Source organism: Somniosus microcephalus, chromosome 10, assembly GCF_052327205.1.
Source record: "Somniosus microcephalus isolate GS21.2 chromosome 10, FLI_Smic_1.0, whole genome shotgun sequence".
NCBI classification, from domain to species: Eukaryota; Metazoa; Chordata; class Chondrichthyes; order Squaliformes; family Somniosidae; genus Somniosus; species Somniosus microcephalus.
In genome coordinates, this window is record NC_140996.1 from 225224711 (window position 1) to 225248596 (window position 23886).

The 23886-nt window shown below is 49.4% G+C and overlaps 1 protein-coding gene across 1 annotated transcript in view; it reads left to right on the top strand.

Moving 5' to 3' along the window:
- The window catches only part of clns1a (chloride channel, nucleotide-sensitive, 1A), a 60764-nt gene that overhangs the window by 21297 nt on the left and 15581 nt on the right, over window positions 1-23886 (top strand). The window contains exons 5-6 of the mRNA XM_085999673.1: window positions 10221-10397; window positions 21400-21466. Coding sequence (XP_085855799.1) covers window positions 10221-10397; window positions 21400-21466 — 244 coding nt within the window. The remainder of the gene's footprint in view (window positions 1-10220; window positions 10398-21399; window positions 21467-23886) is intronic.

The window sequence follows — 23886 nt, forward strand, 5'->3', positions numbered from 1 at the left end:
ACTTACGTGTGGTTTTTCAATGCGTAAATACTGGAGGCCTTTACACACGCGCAACTCTCTAAAAATAGAGGAAATCCAAGTCGCACGCGCTGCCCGATACCACGCACGCGTTCAGCCTCTTAACCCCTTGGGTCAGAGGACAGGAAATGCCGGTTTTCGGCGCATGCGCTGTGCATGCTGAAAACCGGCAATTCCTCCGGGCACACGCGTGAGTAAGGACGGGGTCCTTACTCACGCGTTGGGCCCGGAATTACTGGGCCATTAGGCATCAAGGGGTATGGAGAGAGAGTGGGAATATGGTATTGAGATAGAGGATCAGTCATGATCATATTGAATGGCGGAGCAGGCTCGAAGGGCCGAATGGCTTACACCTGCTATTTTTCTATGTAACCAGGGGTTTATTAAAGTGATTGGTAGACGGATTAGAGGGGAGTTGAGGAGCTTTTTTCACCCAGAGGGCGGTGGGGGTCTGGAACTCACTGCCTGAAAGGGTGGTAGAGGCAAAAACCCTCATCGCATTTAAAAAGTACTTGGATATACACTTGAAGTGTCGTAACCTACAGGGCTACGGACCAAGAGCTGGAAAGTGGGATTAGGCTGGATAGCTCTTTTTTGGCTAGCACAGACACGATGGGCTGTAACGTAAATTTCTAAGTTTTTATTTTTTCCATAGAATCAATTAATTTGCACTGGTGCATTTCATTTTCTTGGCCCAGAAATTCGGGTCGGAGGCTTCCCGCGGGTGCAAGCCTCCGACCTGCACTTACATAGCGTGCCTGCCGTTGAGCTGTGGGCCCGCGTGGGATTCCGATCCTGGGCCTGCTCCAGCTGCCGGCTCGCAGTGCTTGCGTATCCCAGGGGTGCAGTTAGTTCGCAGTGTCCCCTGGGGTCACGTGGGCCATGGAGAGCCAATTGGAGCAGGGAATCTCTATTCATAGATTTGACAGGAAGAGCTGTCAAATCTATGAAGAGAGATCGGCCCCAAAACCAAATTAAAACTTCAAATACATTTTTTTAAATCGCATTTTTTATTAAATAACTATAAATTACATATACAGTATTAACTATTTTAAACAAAAATTTAAATTTTTGAAAAAATTAACGGGGCTAAAAATAAACTTACCTTTCTTTAAAGTATTTTAAAATGATAAACCTGTGGAAAAAATGTTTTAATTTTACTGCTAGGGACTTAACCCGCACTGAAAAACCTGTGAAAAAAGTGCAAGTTCCAGGTCTACGCGCTGCCTCTCCGGCACACACGTTTGACCTTTGAACCCCTTCAAGAGAACGGAAGTTCCGGTTTCCAGCGCACGTGCAATGCGTGCACGAAACCGGCACTTCCGTTGGCCCTACGTGGGGACCCGAATTTCTGGGCCCTTGTGTTTAAAGGCCCAAAACCTGTGAGGAACATACTTGTCATTCTGTCTTGCCTAACGTGCTATTACTGAAGACTGTGTGTTCCGGGCGTGGAGTTGAGGTCGAAGATCAGCCATGATCTTATTGAATGGCAGAGCAGGCTCGAGGGGCCGTATGGCCTACTCCTGCTCCTATTTTTTACGTTCTTATGAGCGGGGGAGAAACCGCACCTACTCCAATTGTGGAGAGGGGAGTTCATGGATTGGATGACCTGCAGACCTCTTAATAGTAAACTGCTAGATGATATGTCTAACCCTCTGTGCCGTTTTTTTCCCCCTCTGCTTCTGTTTTTAGTCGCAGTTGTTTTTTCGTTAGTCTTTAATCGTCTGGTGAAGTTTTGAGCATAATGGGTGCCTGCTTTTGTTTGTGTGAACTCAGCCAAAATCTAATGAGGGAGGAATTACAAGCAGGCTAGATACAACATAAGCAGTTGTCTGTGAGTAAGTGGATTATGTCGTGAACTATTGACTTCATATTCAAATTTTGCCGACTATTATGCGGCTGAGAAGTTTGATTTTTTTTAAATTTTCTTCCTCCTCCTCCCCGGCAAGGGTGCCTGGCTCCAGCCCCCTTGCCTTACCCTGGTATTGAAACTGTGCTAGCAGTGTGAATGCGAGCAATATTCTTGGCGAGTGTTGAATGACCGCACAGTCTTCTAACAATGGCCTCAATTTGCCAGAATGTGTTGTTCAGAAAGACCTGAATATTACAAGACGTAAAGTGGCTGTGGATGGGCCGATTGTCGTTGAGTAGCGTTGGAGGAGGGGGCATGCTTTACAAATCCTGTATAGAGTTTTGGTGCTGGGGGAGGATTTCCCTTTTGAGGTACTTTCCACTGAGCCCCCTATTTCCCATGCATCATCTGTGATCAAAGAGGGCAGCAGTGCCCATGTTGTAAAACCAGCGCCCGGGAGCTAGCCGAGCAGCCCAGGACGAGTGCCTTTCCCCCCCACCCCCTCTCCCTACAATGAAATGTTTAGCTTCCGATCACAAATTGAGCTTCCTACCTCATCTGTTCTATCACGCGGACCGCCCATTTCCACATTCGTAGTGTCTCCCATCTCCGCCCTTACCTCTACTTATCCGCTGCTGAAACCCTCATCCATGCCTTTATCACCTCTAGGCTTGACTATTCCATCGCACTCCTGACTGGTCTCCCTAGTTCTACTCTCCATAAACTTGAGTTCATCCAAAACTCTGCCGCCTGTGTGCTAACTCGCACCAAGTCCTGTTCACCCATCCCCCCAGTGCTCACTGACCTACATTGACTCCCAGTTAATGATTTGGATGAGGGGACTAAGTGTAACATTTCCAAATTTGCTGATGAGACAGTGTCAGTTGTGAAGAGGCTTCAAGGGTATCTCGACAGGCTCAGTGAGTGGGCGAGAACATGGCAGATGGACTATAATGTGGATAAATGTGAAGTTATCCACTTTGGTAGAAAAAACAGAAAGGCAGAGTATTTCCTAAATGGTGAAAGATTGGGGAATGCAGATGCTCAAAGGGACCTGGGTGTCCTTGTACATGAGTCACTGAAAGTGAATGTGCAGGTGCAGCAAGCCATTAGGAAGGCAAATGGTATGCTGGCCTTCATTACAAGAGGATTTGAGTACAGGAGTAAAGAAGTCTTACTCCAATTATATAGGGCCTTGGTGAGACCACACCTGGAGTACTGTGTACAGTTTTGGTCTCCTTACCTAAGGAAGGATATACTTGCCATAGAGGGAGTGCAACGAAGGTTCACGAGATTGATTCCTGGGATGGTGGGACTGTCGTATGAGAAGAGATTGAGTAAACTAGGCCTGTATTCTCTTGAATTCAGAAGAATGAGAGGGGATCTCATTGAAGCATACACAATTATTACAGGGCTTGATAGGGTGGATGCTGGGAGAATGTTTCCCTTGGCTGGGGAGTCTAGAACCAGGGGCCACAGCCTCAGGATAAAGGGGTCGGCCATTCAGGACTGAGATGAGAAGAAATGTCTTCACTCAGAGGGTGGTGAATCTTTGGAATTCTCTACCCCAGAGGGCTGTGGAGGCTCAGTCATTGGGTATATTCAAAACAAGCCGATAGATTTCTGACTAGTAAAGGCATCAAGGGATATGTCGATAGGGCTGGTGAATGGAATTGAGGCAGATCATCAGCCATGATCTCATTGAATGGCGGAGCAGGCTCGAAGGGCTGCATGGCCTACTCCTGCTCCTATTTCTTATGTTCTTAAGCAACGCCTCGATTTTAAAATTCTCATCCTTGTTTTCAAATCCCTCCGTGGCCTCGCCCCCTCCTTATCTCTGTAATCTCCTCAGCCTATAATCCCCCATGACCTCTGCCACATACCTATTCTGAACTTTTGAACATCCCCGATTTTAAATGCTCCATCAGGGGTGGCCTTGCCTTCAGTTGTCTAGGTCCGAAGGTCTGGAATTCCCTGCCTACATCTCCGCCTCTCTACCTCTCTCCTTTTAAGTCGCTCCTTAAAACCTACCTCTTCGACCATGCTTTTGGTCATCTGCCCTAACATCTCCTTGTGTGGCTCGGTGTCAAAAACATTTTTACAACACTCCTGTGACGCGCCTTGGGACATTAAAGGCGCTATATAAGTTGTTGTTGATTGGTGCTTTCCTAAAGGCAGCACGGCTAAGATAGGAAACTCAACACCTGGAGGACCACGGATATGAAAGCCAAGCCTTTGTGATGGTGCTCCATTGCCGAGCTAGCAGACTAGAACCATAGAATAGTGCAGCACAGAAGGAGGCCATTCGGCCCATCGAGTCTGCGCCGGCTCTTTCGAAAAGCAATCCAGTTAGTCCCACTCCCCCGTTCATTCCCCGTATCCCTGCAATTTTTTTTCTCCTTCCAATTACCTTTTGAAGGCTACTATTGAATCTGTATCCACCACCCTATCAGGCAGCGCATTCCAACTCCTAGCCACTCGCATGAAAAAAGTTTTTCCTCATGTCGCCTCTGGTTCTTTTGCCAATCACCTTAAATCTGTGCCCTCTGGTTAGCAACCCTTCATCCATTGAAATAGAGGACAAGGCAGGGCAGGAGGTGAGAAGAGAAGCAGGATAGGTTGGTGATAGCTACAGAATAGGGGTTAGCGCATCTTGAGCTCATTTGGAACAGTGACTGGCAGGTTGTGTTTTAAAAAGCATTCGAGGTAGATTGATTTTACACATTGTTCGTTTTTCTTTCCAAAAAGCAAGATTGCAGTACTTGGCAAATTACAGAAGTGCAATTCCCTCCTTAAAAGATAGTATGCTGTTAGCAACAGTGTTTATTTCTCATCCACCTTTCTTCTAAATAGTACGGAGGTTATGCTTGAACTGTACAAAACACTAGTTAGGCCGCAGCTAGAATACTGCGTGCAGTTCTGGTCACGTCACAGGAAGGATGTGATCGCGCTAGAGAGGGTGCAGAGGAGATTTCCGAGGATGTTGCCAGGACTGGGGAATTTTAGCTACGAGGAAAGATTGGATAGGCTGGGGTTGTTTTCTTTGGAACAGAGGAGGCTGAGGGGAGACTTGATTGAGGTGTTTAAAATTATGTGGGGCCTAGAGAGAGTGGATAGGAAGGACCTATTTCCCTTGACAGAAGGGTCAATAACCAGGGAGCAGAGATTTAAAGTGATTGGTCGGAGGTTTAGAGGGGAGTTGAGGAGAACTTTTTTCACCCAGAGGGTGGTGGGGATCTGGAACTCACTGCCTGAAAGGGTGGTAGAGGCAGAAACCCTCATCACATTTAAAAGTGCTTGGATATGCACTTGAAGTGCTGTAACCTACAGGGCTACGGACCAAGAGCTGGGAAGTGGGATTAGGCTGGATCGCTCTTTGTCGGCCGGCACGGACACACTGGGCCGAATGGCCTTCATCTGTGCAGTAAATTTCTTTGATTCTATGATGAAGACTGCTACCCATGAGGAGAGATAGTAAATTAAACTCCTAAATGACAGTTCCAGGCCATCCAAAATGTATCATTAAATCTGCTGTCAGTGACAGCAAAATCCTGAGTATTTATCCAGAATATTAAATAGATGAAGTTAGAAGCAGGCAGTGACTAGTGGGGTACCGCAAGGATCGGTCCTAGGACCCCAGCTGTTCACAATATATATTAATGATCTGGACGAGGGAATTGGATGTAATATCTCCAAATTTGCAGACGACACAAAGCTGGGTGGGAGGGTATGCTGTGAGGAGGATGTCGTGAAACTCCAGCACGATTTGGACAGGTTGGGTGATTGGGCAGAAACATGGCAAATGCACTATAATGTGGATAAATGTGAGGTTATCCACTTTGGTGGCAAAAACAGGAAGGCAGATTATTATTTGAATGGCAATAGATTGGGAGAAGGGGAAGTGCAAAGAGACCTGGGTGTTCTTGTACACCAGTCGCTGAAGGTAAGCATGTAGGTGCAGCAGGCAGTTAAGAAGGCAAATGGTATGTTGGCCTTCGTAGCAAGAGGGTTCGAGTACAAGAACAAGGATGTCTTGCTACAGTTGTACAGGGCCTTGGTGAGACCGCACCTTGAGTATTGTGTGCCATTTTGGTCGCCTTACCTGAGGAAGGACGTTCTTGCCATGGAAGGAGTGCAGCGAAGATTCACCAGGCTGATACCTGGGATGGCAGGAATGACGTAGGAGGAGAGATTGTGTCGATTGGGCTTATACTCACTGGAGTTTAGAAGATTGAGAGGGGATCTCATCGAAACCTATAAAATTCTGTCAGGCCTGGACAGACTAGATGCAGGAAGGATGTTTCTGATGGCGGGGGAGTCCAGAACCAGGGGTCACAGTCTAAGGATAAGGGGTAAGCCATTTAGGACAGAGATGAGGAGGAATTTCTTCACCCAGAGAGTGGTGAACCTGTGGAATTCTCTGCCACAGAGGGCGGTGGAGGCCAATTCATTAAATATATTCAAGAAAGAGTTGGATATATTTCTTAAGGCTAAAGGGATCAAGGGGTATGGGGAGAAAGCAGGGACAGGGTACTGAGTTTGGATGATCAGCCATGATCTCATTGAATGGTGGAGCAGGCTCGAAGGGCCGAATGGCCTACTCCTGCTCCTACCTTCTATGTTTAATGGGCCGACTGGCCTTTTCTTACTCTGTGCCTGCGTATGTTTATGTTGAGCCAAGAATGTTACCAGTTCACTTTTTTTGTATTGAAGAATTGTTTTGCTTCTTAAGAAATGACTTTAAGATCTTCAGTGATCTATTTGAGAAGAGTCCCTGTCGCCATTTAACAACAACATTTTCCGTGTTGTCCTTTTTAAATCTGGATTGAGTAGATTGGGCCTATACGCTGGAGTTTAGAAGAATGAGAGGTGATCTCATTGAAACACACAAGATTCTGAGGGGGATTGACAGGGTAGACGCTGAGAGGCTGTTTCCCCCTTGGCTGGAGTGTCTAGAACTAGAGGACATAGTCTCCGGGTAGGGGGTCAGCCTTTTAAGACCGAGATGAGGAGGAATTTCTTCACTCAGAGGGTTGTGAATCTTTGGAATTCTCTACCCCAAGGGCTGTAGCTGCTCAGTCGTTGAGTATATTCAAGGCTGAGCTCGATAGATTTTTGGACCCTTGGGGAATCAAGGGACATGAGGATAGTGCAGGAAAGTGGAGTTGAGGTCGAAGATCAGCCATGATCTTATTGAATGGCGGAGCAGGCTCGAGGGGCCGAATGGCCGACTCCTGCTCCTAATTCTTATGAAATGCTACTTAGAATTCACAGAATGAGTCTCCGAAGTTTTCTCACAAAGCGCCCTCCTTTAAGGGCACCACTGAGCTAATTTGGTACATTACAGGAATTAAACAAATATGCTTTACTGCTGTGTGATTCGCTTCTTGTGCCCTGATTTTATTTCACCGCCTCGAGCTGACTGCTACCGACCCCAGTCTTCACAGGGTTATTACTGAGGAGGAAGGCCCTTTGGCCCATCTTGGCTTATCCACCCAGAATGTTTCTAATGTGTGTGCGCCCCCCCTCCTAATATCCCCATTGCAGCATCTAATTGATTCCTGGGTTTTGTCCTCTGTAACTCTATCTGGGGGTCCATTCCGTGTGTTGGAATCATTCTTTACTTTGTGAAGACGTTCTGATATCAATCCTGAATATGCCTGTTACTAGTTTAAACCTGCATGCCCTTGGTCCTCCTGCAATTTAATTTTAAATAATTTTACCTTTTCCGTACCATTTACAGTCTTTGCATATCTCTAAGATTTCCTCTCGGGCACTTTTCAGATGCTTTCGGAAGGTTGTGGGTTCAAGTTCCACTCCAGAGACTTGAGCACAAAAATCTAGGCTAACACTCCAGTGCAGTGCTGCGGGAGCGCTGCACTGTCGGAGGTGCCGTCTTTCGGGTGAGGTTTTAAACTGAGGCCCCGTCTGCTCTCTCAGGTGGGCGTAAAAGATCCCATGGCACTATTTTGAAGAAGAGCAGGGGAGTTCTCCCTGGTGTCCTGGCCAATATTTATCACTCAATCAACATCCCGAAAGCATATTATCTGGTCATTATCACGTTGCTGTTTGTGGGAGCTTGCTGTGTGCAAATTGGCTGCCGTGTTTCCTACATTACAACAGTGACTACACTTCATTAGCTGTAAAGCGCTTCGGGGTGTCTGTTGGATGTGAAAAGCGCTATATAAATGCAAGCGTTCCTTCTCTAGTCCTTTGCCTCGTCGATCACTCCGACCTCTGCGACTGGGGATCAGCTTTGTGCCTCCTCTTTGCACTGTGTCTCGGTGGGGGAGTACCGTGTCCAGTGCTAAAGGTGTGGTCTGACCAAAGCACTGCAGGCTTTGATCGTAGCCTTCTTTGACTTTGTCATCCACTGGTTCTGCTGCGTAGTTCAGCATTCTGTCAGCTTCGTCAATCGCTCCAAATGCTCCCTCCAGAAGCCACCAAAGTTTGGACGGTCAGATTCTATAATTGTCATGCTGAGTGGTTTTTTTACAGTTTAAGCGGAGGTGGTCCAAAAATTGCACACGGCTGTCATGCTTTGCTGAGATCCCAGTGACAGCAATGGTGTTTTGCTTTGAGTAAATTGGATTTTGGATGTTTTATTTTCTACCACTAGGTGGCAGAGTCTGAGCAGGAATAGCTAGTCTACGAAATGTTTCCCCAGCCTAAATGTTCTGACCTTGTTTATCTGCCGTTTGGTGGGACAGTTAATGTAAAGCTTCTGATGGATTGTGTTGCTTATTTGCACTATTTCACAATAGTGTTTAAAAGGCTTTCTATTCACCGATTTAAGATAATTGGCAAAAGAACCGGAGAGGAGATAAGGAGACATTTTTTTACTCGGCAAGTTATGATGATCTGGAATTCAGTGCCCGAAATGGGCGGTGGAAGCAGATTCAACAGCAACTTTCAAAAGAGAATTGGATAGCTGCTTGAAAAGTAAAAATTTGCAGGGCTCTGGGGAAAGAGCAGGGTGAGTGGGACTAATTGGAGAGCTCTTTCAAAGAGCCGGCACAGGCACAATGGGCCGAATGGCCTCCTTCTGTGCTGTTTGATTCTGTGATGAGGTAAATAGTGGTTGTTTCAGCTGGTTATTGAGCCAGTAGCAAGTTTAAGTTGATCACAAACAGAATTAATGGGGAGGTTAGAACAACATTTCTCTACACAGAATGGTTTGAATGTCTAGCTCTCTGCCACAAGCTATGGTTGAAACAGAGTCCAGCGGTGCTCCTATGCATACTTGATTGTTGCCAACTTGTGCCCAAGCTCTCTCGAGTTGGACATGTGGGGCGTGTCCCCTTGGAGCGAGAATGAGCTCTGCATGTTGGACAAACAAACACATGGCCTGTGTGGTTTGGAGAGGGCAGGTTTCCTGCGAGGGTTTATTGTGTGATTGCGCATTGTTGGGAAAGCCCCTTTATTTCTGGAGCAGGTTGGCCATTCGGGTCTGCTGAGCCGCTGATACCACCGCACGCTGCGATACCCCTGCTGAGGCTTGTTGCCCTTTTAAACCTAATCATCTAGTGTCAGCCGTCGCTCGGTGGGTAGCACTCTCTCTCGTCTCTGAGTCAGAAGGTTGTGGGTTCAAGTCCCACTCCAGAGACTTGAGCACAAAAATCTAGGCTGACACTCCCAGTGCAGTACTGAGGGAGCGCTGCACTGTCGGAGGTGCCGTCTTTCGGGTGAGGTGTTAAACCAAGGCCCCGTCTGCTCTCTCAGGTGAACGTAAAAAATCACAAGGCACTATTTCAAAGAAGAGCAGGGGAGTTCTCCTCGGTGTCCTGGCCAATATTTGTCACTCAATCAACATCCCGAAAACATATTATGGCCTTCTGTGCTGTATGATCCTATGATAAGGTAAATAGTGGTTGTTTCAACTGGTTATTGAGCCAGTAGCAAGTTTAAGTTGATCACAAACAGAATTAATGGGGAGGTTAGAACAACATTTCTCTACACAGAATGGTTTGAATGTATAGTTCTCTGCCACAAGCTATGGTTGAAACAGAGTCCAGCGGTTTGTGGGAGCTTGCTGTGCACAAATTGGCTGCAGCGTTTCCTACATTACAACAGTGACTACACTTCAAAAAAGTACTCCATTGTCTGTAAAGAGGTCGTGAAAGGCGCTATAGAAATGCAAGTCTTTCTTTAATGTGAGCTGGAGGAGGGTAGGCCTGTCGATGAGTGGTGGAATCCATCCCACTCGGCTCGAATTAACCCTGCAAGTCAATGCCCTGAAGAGTAGGACGGTCCTAACTGGACAAGTGTCAAGAGACTCGCTGGTGCTTTGTGCTGGTAAAGTGCTCACAGTAATTCTTTCTTTACCCATGTCTGCCTTCATTCCCGACAGAACGAGGCCAAGGAGACGTTCCCACGTTCTACACGTACGAAGAAGGCTTCTCTCATTTGAACCCGGAGGGACAGGCGACTCTTCAGAGACTAGAGGGCATGTTAGCTCAGTCGGTCAGTCAACAGGCCTTTCACATGGCTGGGGTGCGGACAGAATCTTCCACAGGCGACACTGAAGGTGAAGTAAACCGTTTTACACTTGTGGGGGGGGGGGGGGGCGTAATTTCAAAGTTTGCAGGTTGATGACAAAAGCTCGGAAATGTAGTAAACAGTGAGGAGGATAGTAGCAGATTTCAGGAGGGCCGGTGAAATGGGCAGACAGGTGGCGGATGAAATTCAACGCGGAGAAGTGCAAAGTGACGCATTTTGGAAGGAAAAATGAGGTGAGGCTATATAACCGAAATGGTACAATTTTAAAGGGGGTGCGGAACAGAGAGACCTGGGTGTGTACGTACACTAATCTTTGAAAGTGGCAGGACAAGTTGATCTCATTATCCCCTGCCCAAATCCAGGCCATTCATATAAATCAAAAAGAGCAGTGGTCTCATACCGACCCCAGGGGGACACCACTGTCTACTTCCATCCAACGCTCTCGCTAAGCTGCACGGCGGTCCCGCGCAGGCCGCTCGCCAGCTTTTCAATGGGAATGACCGCTCATGCGCGGGAATTTGAATGGGCCGCGCAGCCAGTTAAAGGGCCCGTGCACCAAAAAAAAAAACAATTACAGGGAACATTGCTTCCATCCAGTGTGGAAAAACAACCTTTCCCCGCTACTCTGCTTTTTTGTGTCTCGGCCAAGTTCAGATCCATGCTGCCACTGTCCCTTTAATCCCATGGACGGCAGTTTTGGGAACCCGTCTATTATGTGGCACTTTATCAAACGCCTGTTGAAAGCTCATATGCTCAACATCTTCTGCACTGCCAGCATCAACTCTGTTATTTCATCAAAGAACAACCATGGCCGGAATTTTCCCGTTTAAAAAAAAAAAAAACGGATGGTTTTGGGGCGTCCACTTCTGCGTTTCCCGGAGGCGGGGCGGGGATGGGCAGCCAACCCGCTCCCAGGGGGCGTTACCTCAATTTAAGTATTGTAATGAGGTTGGAAGCCTCCATTTTGTTTTTACATGCCCGGGGACGGGTTTCACACAATTCGTGAAACCCAGCAGTTAAATAGAGGTGGGGACTGCTGGATCCAGGAGGTAAGTGGGCTTTATACCTAACTCCTGGATCCAGGGTCCCCACCATATCCACCCCTCTCTCCCTCCCCCACCCCCACCCCCGAGGCCTATCCCCCGCCCCCAACCCGCCTCCCTGAACAAATTTCTGGCCCATCAAGTTTGTCAGACATTATCTGCCTTTAACAAATCCATTCCCTCATTTATTAACCCATGTTGTTCTTGTGACAGTTAATTTTTGTCCTGGATTATGGTATCTAAAAGCTTCCCAGTTATGCTCTTTTGAGCATAGGTGTGACATTTGTAACCCTTCAGTCCCCTGGCACCACTCCCATATCCAAGGAAGCTTAAAATATTGTGGCCAAAGCCACATTTTCCACCCTTGCTTCCCTCTGCAACCTAGGATGCCTCCCATCCGGACCGGGGCACTTTCCTACTTTGAGTGCTGCCAACCTTTCAAGTACCTGCTCTTTATCTATTTTTATCCTCCTTTACTGTGACATTGGCAGCATCCTCTTCTTTTATGAAGACGGATGCCAAGTACTCATTTAGTACCTCAGCCATGCTCTCCACCTCCACAAGAAAGAAAGACTTGCATTTCTACAGCGCCTTTCACGACCACCGGACATTTCAAAGCGCTTTACAGTCAATTAAGTACTTTAGGAGTGTAGTCACTGTTGTAATGTAGGAAACGCGGCAGCCAATTTGCGCACAGCAAGCTCCCACAAACAGCAATGTGATAATGACCAGATAATCCGCTTTTTTGTTATGTTGATTGGCCAGGACACCGGGGATAACTCCTCATACTCCTTCAAAATAGTGCCATGGGATCTTTTACGTCCACCTGAGAGAGCAGACGGGGCCTCGGTTTAACGTCTCATCCGAAAGATGGCACCTCCAACAGTGCAGCACTCCCTCAGCACTGCACTGGGAGCGTCGGCCTAGATTTTTGTGCTCAAGTCCCTGGAGTGGGACTTGAACCCACAACCTTTTGACTTAGAGGCAAGAGTGCTACCCACTGAGCCACTGGCTGACGAGAAGATCTCCTTTTTGGTCCTTAATCAGCCCCTCCTTTCTTTTGACAGCACTTGCATGTTTATAAGATACTTTAATGTTCCTTTTAATATTACCCGCCAATCTTTTCTCGTATGTTCTCTTTGCCCCATTCATTTCCTTTGTCAGTTCTCCTCTGCACCCTCCGAATTCTGCTTGGTCCTCGACTGTATTATGAACCTGACGTTTATCATGAGCCTCCTTTTTTCTTGTTTCACTGTCATCTCTGTTTCTTCAGTCATCCAGGCAGCTCCAGCTTTGGCTGCCCTTCCTGTCCCCCCCTCCCCCCAGGAATGTGTCTCGTCTAGCAGAGGAGGAGATTAAAACGAGAATGTCCCGTTGACGTTTGATGACATCCCGGTCTTCTTTGCTTGATCCGCTGTTGAGCTGGCTGGTTAAGCTGCAGCCAGCTAGTTTGGGGCGCGCGTGGCCACTGACCTTCCCTGACTTTCTGCCGTCTTCCTGCCAGTAGGAAATGGAGCTCAGGCAAGCAGGCGCGACGAGCAAAGGTCATCCGGTAACCCAAACCGTGCCTTCTCCCTATGGAAATACTTGCACCGCGAGTCGAATCGTAGAAGTTTACGGTACAAAAGGAGGCCATTCGGCCCATCAGGTCCGTGCCGGCCGAAAAAGAGCCATCCAGCCTAATCCCACTTCCCAGCTCTTGGTCTGTAGCCCTGTAGGTTACGGCACTTCAAGTGCATATCCAAGTACTTTTTAAATGTGATGAGGGTTTCTGCCTCCATCACCCTTTCAGGCAGTGAGTTCCAGACCCCCACCACCCTCTGGGTGAAAAAAGTTCTCCTCAACTCCCCTCTAATCCTTCTACCAATTACTTTAAATCTGTGCCCCCTGGTTATTGACCTCTCTGCTAAGGGAAATAGGTCCTTCCTATCCACTCTATCCAGGCCCCTCATAATTTTAGACACCTCAATTAAATCTCCCCTCAGCCTCCTCTGTTCCAAAGAAAACAACCCCAGCCTATCCAATCTTTACTCGGCTAAAATTCTCCAGTCCTGCCAAAATCCTTGTAAATCTCCTCTGTACCCTCTCCAGTGCAATAGCTAGTAGCTTTTGTTTTGTTCACCCTGGGGTGGCAAGATAGCTTTAGAATGCCCGCCAAGCTGGTCTAAAGCGGCCACGCTCAATGCAGTCACTCCAGGATATCTTTTGAACCTACGTGGAATCTATAAGCTAAAGAGGTGCAAAGTATTGGCCTCCAGGAGGAGGCCATTCAGCCCCTCGAGCCTGCTCCGCCATTCAGTTAGATCATGTTTGATCTTTACGTCAGCTCCATTTAGCCACCTTCGCTCCATATCTCGATACCCTTACCGAACAAAAATCTACCGATCCCAGTCTTGAAAGTTCCTATTTGATCCCCAACATCCACAGCCTTTTGAGGGAGAGAATTTCTGCCACTTTTGTAGGAACAGAGTGATTCCTGGTTTCACTCCTCAATGGCCTAGCTCTAATTTTAAGATTATAGGGGTGATATACCTATCAATTCGTCCAATAAAAAGCGACGAGTTAGGAACGTAACTAAAGGTTTTTATTGACTAAATAACAGAGCCCACCCTCGTGGGTGATCGGGTCCAACAAGGAGGAATACCAGCCAGTCGACTACCTTTATACCTGGGCAGGTAGGTGGAGCCATGGGCGGAGTCGGAGGTGGTCAGCCCAGGTATAACAGCGCGACAAGAGGCGACCTCGTATAGTGATACAACAGTGAGAATAGTGATAACAATACAACAGTGATAACTATAGTGTAACGATAGTGAACGATAAAAGTGGTTTACCACATTCACCCCTTGTTTAGATTTGAGTCCGGCGGGGTGAAGTGTACTACCAGTTCTGGTATGTCAGTCTGTCCGGAGGCCTCGTAAGCCTCTCCGATCGTCGCAGCGGCGGTGCTGCATTATCCGGTGTTAATGCTGGTGTCTGCGTGGTCGGCGAAGGCTCGTGGGGTTCCGGCATGCCGTCTACCTGGGCTGGAATTGGGGGGGTGGTGGGGGGGGGTGGTAAAGGTGGTGTCTCCGGAGTGCCCGAGGGTGCGAGGTCTCGTAAGGAGACAGTGTCCTCCCGCCCGTCTGGGTAAGCCACGTAGGCGTACTGGGGGTTGGCGTGCAGGAGGTTCACCCTCTCGACCAGGGGGTCCGTTTTATGGGCCCTCACGTGCTTTCGCAGCAAGACGGGCCCCGGAGAGGTCAGCCAGGTTGGTAGAGTGGTTCCCGTAGTCGACTTCCTGGGGAAAACAAACATTCGTTCATGGGGGGTGGCGTTAACGGCAGTGCAAAGTAGTGACCGGATGGAGTGCAGCGCTGTCGGGAGGACTTCCTGCCAGCGGGAGGTTGGGAGGCCCTTAGACTTTAAGGCTAAGAGGACGGCCTTCCATACCGTCGCATTCTCTCTTTCCACCTGGCCGTTCCCTCGGGGGTTGTAGCTGGTGGTCCTGCTTGCAGCAATACCTCTCGCTAGTAGGAACTGACGGAGTTCCTTGCTCATGAAGGAGGAGCCCCGGTCACTATGTATATAGTTCGGGAACCCGAACAAGGCGAAGAGGTCGTTCAGGCATTTAATGACCGTGGTACTGGTCATGTCTGGGCAGGGGAAGGCAAAAGGGAAACGGGAGTACTCACCAACGATGTTGAGGAAGTACACATTGCGGTCAGATGACGGTAGAGGTCCCTTAAAGTCGATGCTCAGGCGCTCGAAGGGGCGGGTGGCCTTGATCAGGCTTGCTCTGTCCGGCCTATAGAAGTGCGGTTTGCACTCGGCGCAGGTCTGGCAGTTCCTGGTCATGGTCCTGACCTCCTCGATGGAGTAGGTCAGGTTGCGGGCCTTAATGAAATGGTAAAGTCTGGTGACCCCGGGGTGGCAGAGGTCGTTGTGGAGGGTCTGAAGTCTATCAATATGCGCGCTGGCGCATGTAATTCGTGAAAGAGTATCAGGGGGTTCGTTCAGCTTACCTGGCCGGTACAAGATATCATAATCGTAGGTGGATAGCTCGATTCTCCACCTCAAGATCTTGTCATTCTTGATTTTGCCCCTCAGCTTGTTATTAAACATGAAAGCAACCGAACGTTGGTCGGTGAGGAGGGTAAATCGTTTGCCTGCCAGGTAATGCCTCCAGCGCCGTACCGCCTCCACAATTGCCTGGGCTTCCTTCTCGACCGACGAGTGTCGGATCTCGGGGCCCTGTAGGGTCCTTGAGAAGAAGGCCACCAGCCTCCCCTCCTTGTTAAGGGTAGCGGCTAGGGCGAAGTCGGATGCATCGCTCTCCACTTGGAAGGGGATGGACTCATCCACTGCGTGCATTGTGGCCTTGGCTATGTCTCCCTTGATGAGGGAGAAGGCCGCGCACGCTTCCTCCGTGAGGGGGAAGGATGTGGACTTCATGAGGGGTCTGGCTTTGTCCGCACAATTGGGCACCCATTGGGCATAGTAGGCGAAGAGCCCCAGGGTTCTCTTAAGTGCCTTAGGGCAGTGGGGGAGGGGTAGCTCCATGAGGGGGCGCATTCTTTCGGGGTCGGGGCCGATGAGTCCGTTCTCTACTACACAGCCAAGGATGGCAAGGCGCGAGGTGTTAAACACACATTTCTCCTTATTGTAGGTGAGGTTCAGCCGTTGGGCCGTACGGAGGAATTTCTCCAGATTCACGTCATGGTCCTGCCGGTCGCGGCCGCAGATGGTGACGTTATCTAGATAGGGGAATGTGGCCTGCAGTCCGTTCTGGTCAACCATCCGGTCCATCTCCCTTTGGAAGACCGAGACCCCGTTGGTGACACCGAAGGGGACCCTAAGGAAGCGGTATAGGCGCCCATTCGCCTCGAAGGCGGTGTACTGGCGGTCCTCGGGGTGGATAGGGAGTTGGTGGTAGGCCGACTTAAGGTCGATGGTCGAGAATACGCGGTATTGTGCAATCTGATTGACCATGTCAGATATGCGGGGAAGGGGGTATGCGTCCAGCTGGGTGTATCTGTTTATGGTCTGGCTGTAGTCGATGACCAGGCGATTTTTATCGCCGGTCTTAACGACCACGACCTGGGCACGCCAGGGGCTGTTGCTCCCCTCGATAATGCCCTCTTTCAGGAGGCACCGCACCTCAGAGCTAATGAAGGCTCTGTCCCCAGCGCTGTACCGCCTGCTCTTGGTAGCGACGGGTTTGCAGTCGGGGGTGAGGTTAGCGAACAGGGAAGGTGGCGGCACCTTGAGGGTGGATAGGCTGCAGGTGTTACGCGGTGGGCGGTTTAACATTCGCTGGTTGTCGACTGTGAGTGGGGGGAGGGGTCCACCGTATGCTAGGGTTACACTTTGGAGGTGGGATTGGAAGTCCAGCCCTAGTAGGACGGCAGCGCAGAGCTGGGGGAGGACGAGGAGTTTAAAATTTTTATACTCCGTACCCTTAACCGACAAGGTCACAACACAGTAGCCGCTAATGTCCGTGGCGTGGGACCTCGATGCCATCGAGATTCAGTTGCGCGTTGGCAGGACAGGGAGGGAGCAGTGGCTCACCGTGTCTGGGTGGATGAAGCTCTCCGTGCTTCCGCTGTCGAACAGGCAGGTCGTGGCGTGGCCGTTTACTTTGATGTCCATCATCGACTTGGACAGGTGGTGTGGGCGGGCTTGATCCAGAGTGACGGAGGCTAGTGTGTAGGTAAGCGAGTCGTTGTCGTCTGCGGGCGAGGCGGTCGTCGGGTCCGGAGGCCCGGTGGCAGTCGGGCGTGGTGGGTAAAATGGCGTCTCCCACGAGGTAGGACAAAATGGCGGAGAAGATGGCTGCTCCCATAACTCTCATGAGGCACTATTGGGGTCGGTTGCCTTGATCAAAGATGGCCGCCCCCATGACTCACGTGTGGGGATGCTGGCCTCAGTTGCCTTGAAAGAAGATGGCCGCCCCCACAGTTCGCATGAGGCACTGCTGGCCTCTGAAGATCCGCTCCTGCAGGCCTTAGAGAAGTGGCCTTTCTTCCTGCAGGTTGAGCAGGTAGAGTTCCTGGCTGGGCAGCGCGACCTCGGGTGCTTCTCCTGGCCGCAAAAGAAGCAGCCGGCGGCCCGATCGCGGGTGCCCGATGTCGGTACCGGGGGTGGCGGTCCCGGTCGGGTCCGGGACGCCGACGCTGAGGTAGGTCCCGGGGGCGGCGCTGCGAAGGGTATTGCGGTAGGGGTCGGGCCCGAGTCCCAGGGTCGCGAGCAGTACCTGGAAAACGCCTCCTGGTCCTGATGGGCCACCTCTAGGGAGAGAGCGAGGGCTTCAGCTTTGTCCAGGTCGAGGTCTTTAGCTTCAAGCAGTCTTTGCCGTGAGTAGTCGGACCGTAGGCCTTTCACAAAGGCATCGCGGATATTATCTTCCGTATTTTCAACAGCCGTCACCGCTTTAAAGTCACAGTTCCTGCCGAGTGCTCTTAGCGCCCGTAAAAATTCAGCTACAGACTCTCCTGGCTGTTGCGGGCGGGATCTTAGGAGGTGCCTGGTGTACATGTAATTTACCGGGCTCCGGTACTGCTGTTTCAGTAGGTTGATAGCGGCCTCGTATGTAGTCGTGTCCTGGATGAGTGCGTATACTCTCGGGCTCGCTTGGGCGTTCAGAACTCTTAGTTTGGATCTCTGCGGGACGCCGGATTCTTCCAGGTAGGATTCGAAGCAGCCCAGCCAGTGTTTGAAGTCGAGGGCTGAGTTTGCTGCCTGTGGGTTTAGATCCAGGTACGGTGGTTTGAGGGCTTGCAGCCAAGCCGGCTGGTGTAGCCCGGTGTCTGAAAGCTGCTGTGGCTGTGCTTCTGGGAGGGCTTCTGGCTGGCCAGTAGTAGACATCTTTAAAATTTAGTCAATAAAATTGATATACCTATCAATTCGTCCAATAAAAAGCGACGAGTTAGGAACGTAACTAAAGGTTTTTATTGACTAAATAACAGAGCCCACCCTCGTGGGTGATCGGGTCCAACAAGGAGGAATACCAGCCAGTCGACTACCTTTATACCTGGGCAGGTAGGTGGAGCCATGGGCGGAGTCGGAGGTGGTCAGCCCAGGTATAACAGCGCGACAAGAGGCGACCTCGTATAGTGATACAACAGTGAGAACAGTGATAACAATACAACAGTGATAACTATAGTGTAACGATAGTGAACGATAAAAGTGGTTTACCACAAGGGGTTGGGGGAAAAGGGACTAATTTAATACCTACACAGTGTTTTACTGTAAAGGCAGGCCTGGCTGTGCTGTACCGTGAATCGTAACCGTTAATGGCTAGCAAAGATGACCGATGCTGGTGTCGTTTCTGGGGGTTGTGTATGTACAGGAAACTCTCGATTTACCGGCACCTAAATAAACGGAAATCTCTGTTAACCGGCAAAATTCAGGAGTAGGGTCAGGTAAGTTTTACTTCATATTGCAGGAAACTTTCTGGTATCCGGCACGGATGGGACCGACGTGGTGCCGGTTCAGCAACAATTCCGGATAACCGAACGCTATAGTGATAGATACGGACCTTAGAGCTCCGTATGAAGCAACAAACCCTGTTGCGCTTCAGAACAACGTCCACAAGTTGCCAGCGTCTCTGTAGCTTAGCAACAGCTGCAGCCAAACCCTTGCCTTCCTCAATTTGTTGCTGTGCAAGTAATAAAAGTTAGCTGAAACCGACTCCTGAATTTTGCTGGTTAACCGACATTTCCGGTTATTTAGGGGCCGGTTAATCGAAAGTTTCCTGTAGTGGCCGTTCCTGGATATGTGGCTATGTAACCAGGGTTCCTGCACCTGTTGCTAAGCAACAGGGACGCCATGATCTTGTGGCCGGGGTTCTAGCACCTGTTGCTAAGCAACAGGGAAGCCTGGATTTGTTGCTGTGTATGGAGCTCTCGTACCTTTTACTATACCTCTCTGTAATCCGGACTTTTTGATAAACCGGCACCACGCCGGTCCCGTCAGTGCCGGATAAAAAAGAGTTTCCTGTACAAAGTTCGCTGTTGTGTAAGGTTTAATAGAGATTAACTAACTCGGGGCAGAGCCGGGAGCAATCGTATTCTGATTGGTTTAGCACAACTCAATGTATCTACTCATTGAGCTCTTGGGGAAGCTTTATTATATACTCAAAAGGCTGCTATTTTAAGACCTGTGTGGTGTGGTGCGCGGTTCGGAGTTCAGTAATGTGATATTTGTGCAGTTAAAGAAAAAGAGCGTGCATTTATATAGCGCCTTTTGCGACCTCCCAAAGTCCTTCACTGCAAATTAATTACCTCTTGAAGTGTAGTCACTGTTGTACTGTAGGGCAACGCGGCAGCCAACATTGCGCACAGCAAGCTCCCACAAAATTACCAGATAATCTGCTTTTTGGTTGAAGGATAAATGTAGGCCAGGACAGCAGAACACACCCCTGACCGGGCAGGTTTAATGTCCGACAGGCGGCACCTCCGACAGTGCAGCACTCCCTCGGGATGTAGGTTGATTCCTGGGATGAGAGGGTTGTCCTATGAGGAGAGATCGAGTAGAATGGGCCAATGCTCTCTGGAGTTTAGAAGCATGAGATGTGATCTCATTGAATCATATAAAATTCTTAAAGGGCTTGACTGGGTAGGTGCTGAGAGGTTGCTTCCCCTGGCTGGAGAGTCCAAAACTGGGGGGTCACTGTCTCAGGATAAGGGGTCGGGCATTTGGGACTGAGATGAGAAATTTCTTCACTCGGAGGGTTGTGAATCTTTGGAATTCTCTACACCAGATGGCTGTGGATGCTGAGTCGTTGAGTATATTCAAGGCTGAGATCGCTAGCGTTTTGGACATTTAAGGGTTGGGCGGGAAAGTGGAGTTGAGGTCAAAGATTAGCCATGATCTTATTGAATGGCGGAGCAGGCTCGAGGGGTCGTATTGTAAGATCCCAGAGGGACCCTGGTTCCAAATGATTCGAGGTTGACCTGTATTGGGGACAGCGACTTAACTTTATTCAGCACAAGCAAGACTTCCCAGAGATGCCGGGGAACATAGGGTCTGATGAAAGGGTGGAACTGAAAGAAATCAGTATTTGTAGGGAAATGGTGTTAGGAAAATTGATGGGACTGAAGGCCGATAAATCCCCAGGGCCTGATAATCTACATCCCAGGGTACTTAAGGAAGTGGCCCTAGAAATAGTAGATGCATTGCTGGTCATCTTCCAGAACTCGATAGACTCTGGAACGGTACCCATGGATTGGAGGGTAGCTAATGTTACCCCACTATTCAAAAAAGGTGGTAGAGAAAAAGCGGGGAATTATAGACCGGTAAGCCTGACATCGATAGTGGGGAAAATGCTAGAGTCTATTATAAAAAATGTAATAGCAGAGCACTTGGAAAGCAGTGACAGGATCGGACAAAGTCAACATGGATTTACAAAAGGTAAATCATGCTTGACTAATCTACTGGAATTTTTTGAGGATGTAACTGGTAAAATAGATACGGGAGAACCAGTGGATGTGGTGTATTTGGACTTTCAGAAGGCTTTCGATAAGGTCCCACATAAGAGATTAGCGTGCAAAATTAAGGCACATGGGATTGGGGGCAAGGTATTGACTTGGATAGAGAACTGGTTGGCGGACAGAAAGCAAAGAGTTGGAATAAACGGGTTGTTTTCCGAGTGGCAGGCAGTGACTAGTGGGGTACCGCAAGGATCGGTCCTAGGACCCCAGCTGTTCACAATATATATTAATGATCTGGACGAGGGAATTGGATGTACTATCTCCAAATTTGCAGACGACACAAAGCTGGGTGGGAGGGTAAGCTGTGAGGAGGATGTCGTGAAACTCCAGTACGATTTGGACAGGTTGGGTGATTGGGCAGAAACATGGCAAATGCACTATGCACTATGTGCTCGAGCCTCGAGTGAGGTTTGAACCCGGGACCTCTGACCCGGAGGCAGGAGTGCTGCCCTTCGATGCCGTGATATCTGTGCAGTGCTGCAATGTTTTGGGGCCTAATTGTCAATTCTCTTTGCAGATGGGATGGAGGTAGACGCCACGCCAGCAGAGACCGGCCAGTTTGATGATGCTGACGTCGATCACTGGTATAGTCTATTAAACTGATTTCAAGTCTCGTCTGACACGGCGTTATTGCAGTTATACAATATGACCTGCAGAGGGAATGCAAGAGGAAGGATTTCAATCAGATTTTTATTCTTTTACTCGCCGTAATGTGCTGGTGACCAGCTGGTACATATGATAATGATTGGCAGGAAAAGACCAACTGGTCCACCAAGCCTACTCCCACTCTTAATGATGGTGAGACATCATGACTTAGGGGAACGGTAGCATGGTGGTCATGTTACTGGGCTAGTAATCCAGAGGCCTGGACTGATGATCAAGAGACATGAGTTCAAATCCCACCACGGCAGCTGGGGAATTTTTTATTTATTCGTTCACAGGATGTGGGCGTCGCTGGCAAGGCCAGCATTTATTGCCCATCCCTAGTTGTCCTTGAGAAGGTGGTGGTGAGCCGCCTTCTTGAACCGCTGCAGTCCGTGTGGTGAAGGTGCTCCCACAGTGCTGTTAGGGAGGGAGTTCAGTTTGGAATTAAAAAGCTAGTATCAGTAATGAAACTACCGGATTGTCGTAAAAACCCATCTGGGTCACTAATGTCCTTTAGGGAAGGAAATCTGCCGTCCTTACCCAGTCTGGCCTATATGTGACTCCAGACCCACGACAATGAGGTTGACTCTTAACTGCCCTCTGAAATGGCACAGCAAGCCACGCAGTTGTACCCAAGCCTGCTACGACAAAGTCAGCACTGTGGGAGTACCTTCACCACACGGACTGCAGCGGTTAGGAATGGACAATAAATGCCAGCGATGCCCACATTCCGTGAATGAATACATTTTTTTTTTTTTTAACGAAACACTTCCCACTCCCACCCCACCGCAGCCATGTAATCTCCTGGGAGAGGCCCAAAAAAGAGAGAGAACACCCAGGGCCACTAAGGGGGGAAAATACTCTGGAAAATTACTCTCCGACCACCCCCCCCCCCCCCTCAGGCGATCGAAACCAGTCCAGGAGGTCACACCGACCAAGTGTAGTCTGTCAAACCACTTGCTTTTGATACGAGGCAATCTCTGCCCCGGTCAACAACAACTTGCATTTATATAGCGCCTTTAACGTAGTAAGGATAAGGGGTAGGCCATTTAGGACAGAAATTAGGAGGAATTTCTTCACCCAGAGAGTGGTGAACCTGTGGAATTCTCTACCAAAGAGGGCGGTGGAGGCCAATTCATTAAATATATTCAAGAAGGAGTTGGATATATTTCTTAAGGCTAAAGGGATCAAGGGATATGGGGAGAAGGCAGGGACAGGGTACTGAATTTGGATGATCAGCCATGATCTTATTGAATGGTGGAGCAGGCTCGAGGGGCCGAATGGCCTACTCCTGCTCTATCTTATATGTTTCTAAACCGTCCCAAGGCACTGCACAGGAGCGATTGTCAAATAAAATTTGACGCCGAGCCACATAAGGCGATATTGGGGAAAGGTGACCAAAAGCTTGCTCCAAGAGGCGGGCTTTAAGGAGCGTCTTAAAGGAGGAGAGAGAGAGGTGGAGATGTTTAGGGAGGGAATTCCAGAGCTTACGGCCTTGACAGCTGCCAAGGCACGACCACCAGTGGTGGAGCGATTAAAATCGGGGATGCTCAGGAGGTCAGAATTAGAGGAGCGCAGAGACCTGAGGGATGTAGGACTGCAGGAGGTTACAGAGATAGGGAGGGGCGAGGCCATGCAGGGATTTGAAAACAAAGATGAGAATTTTCTTCCCTGTTTTCCTTGATGGAAAAGAGCTGCACGGGGGACCTGCTCTCCTCCAGTACCTCGCCCAAGTGGTCACTATTCACGGGCGAGCCTTGGTGGCGAATGTTGGGGTATTTGCCCTCGGGTGGAGCAGGGGTGGGTACATCACAGCCGAGCCTGATCCCGTTCTCACCCGATGTCTGCACGCGCGCCCTTCATGGAGATGTCGGGTCGTGGGCTGGTGACCAGGAATGGGAATCGTGCTTTCTTCGCCCCCCCTCTCAATTCAGGGGTTCTGAGCCCCTGCTGCTGACCGACCAAGATCAGCCCACACGAAAGACAAACTTGCATTTCTCCAGCGTCTTTTACAACCTCAGGATGTCCCAAAGCGCTTTACAGTCAATGAAGTACTTTTTTGAAGTGTAGTCACTATTGTAATGTAGGCATCGCAGCAGCCAATTTGCGCACAGCAAGCTCCCACAACCAGCAACGTGATAATGACCAGGTAATCTGTTTTGGTGATGTTGATTGAGAGATAAATATTGGCCCCAGGACACCGGGGAGAACTCCGCTGCTCCTCTTCAAAATAGTGCTGTGGGATCGTTTAAGTCCACCCGAGAGAGCAGACGGGGCATCGGTTTAACGTCGCATCCAAAATCCGACAGTGCCCACACTCCCTCAGCACTGCACTGGTGTGTCAGCCTCGATTTTTGTG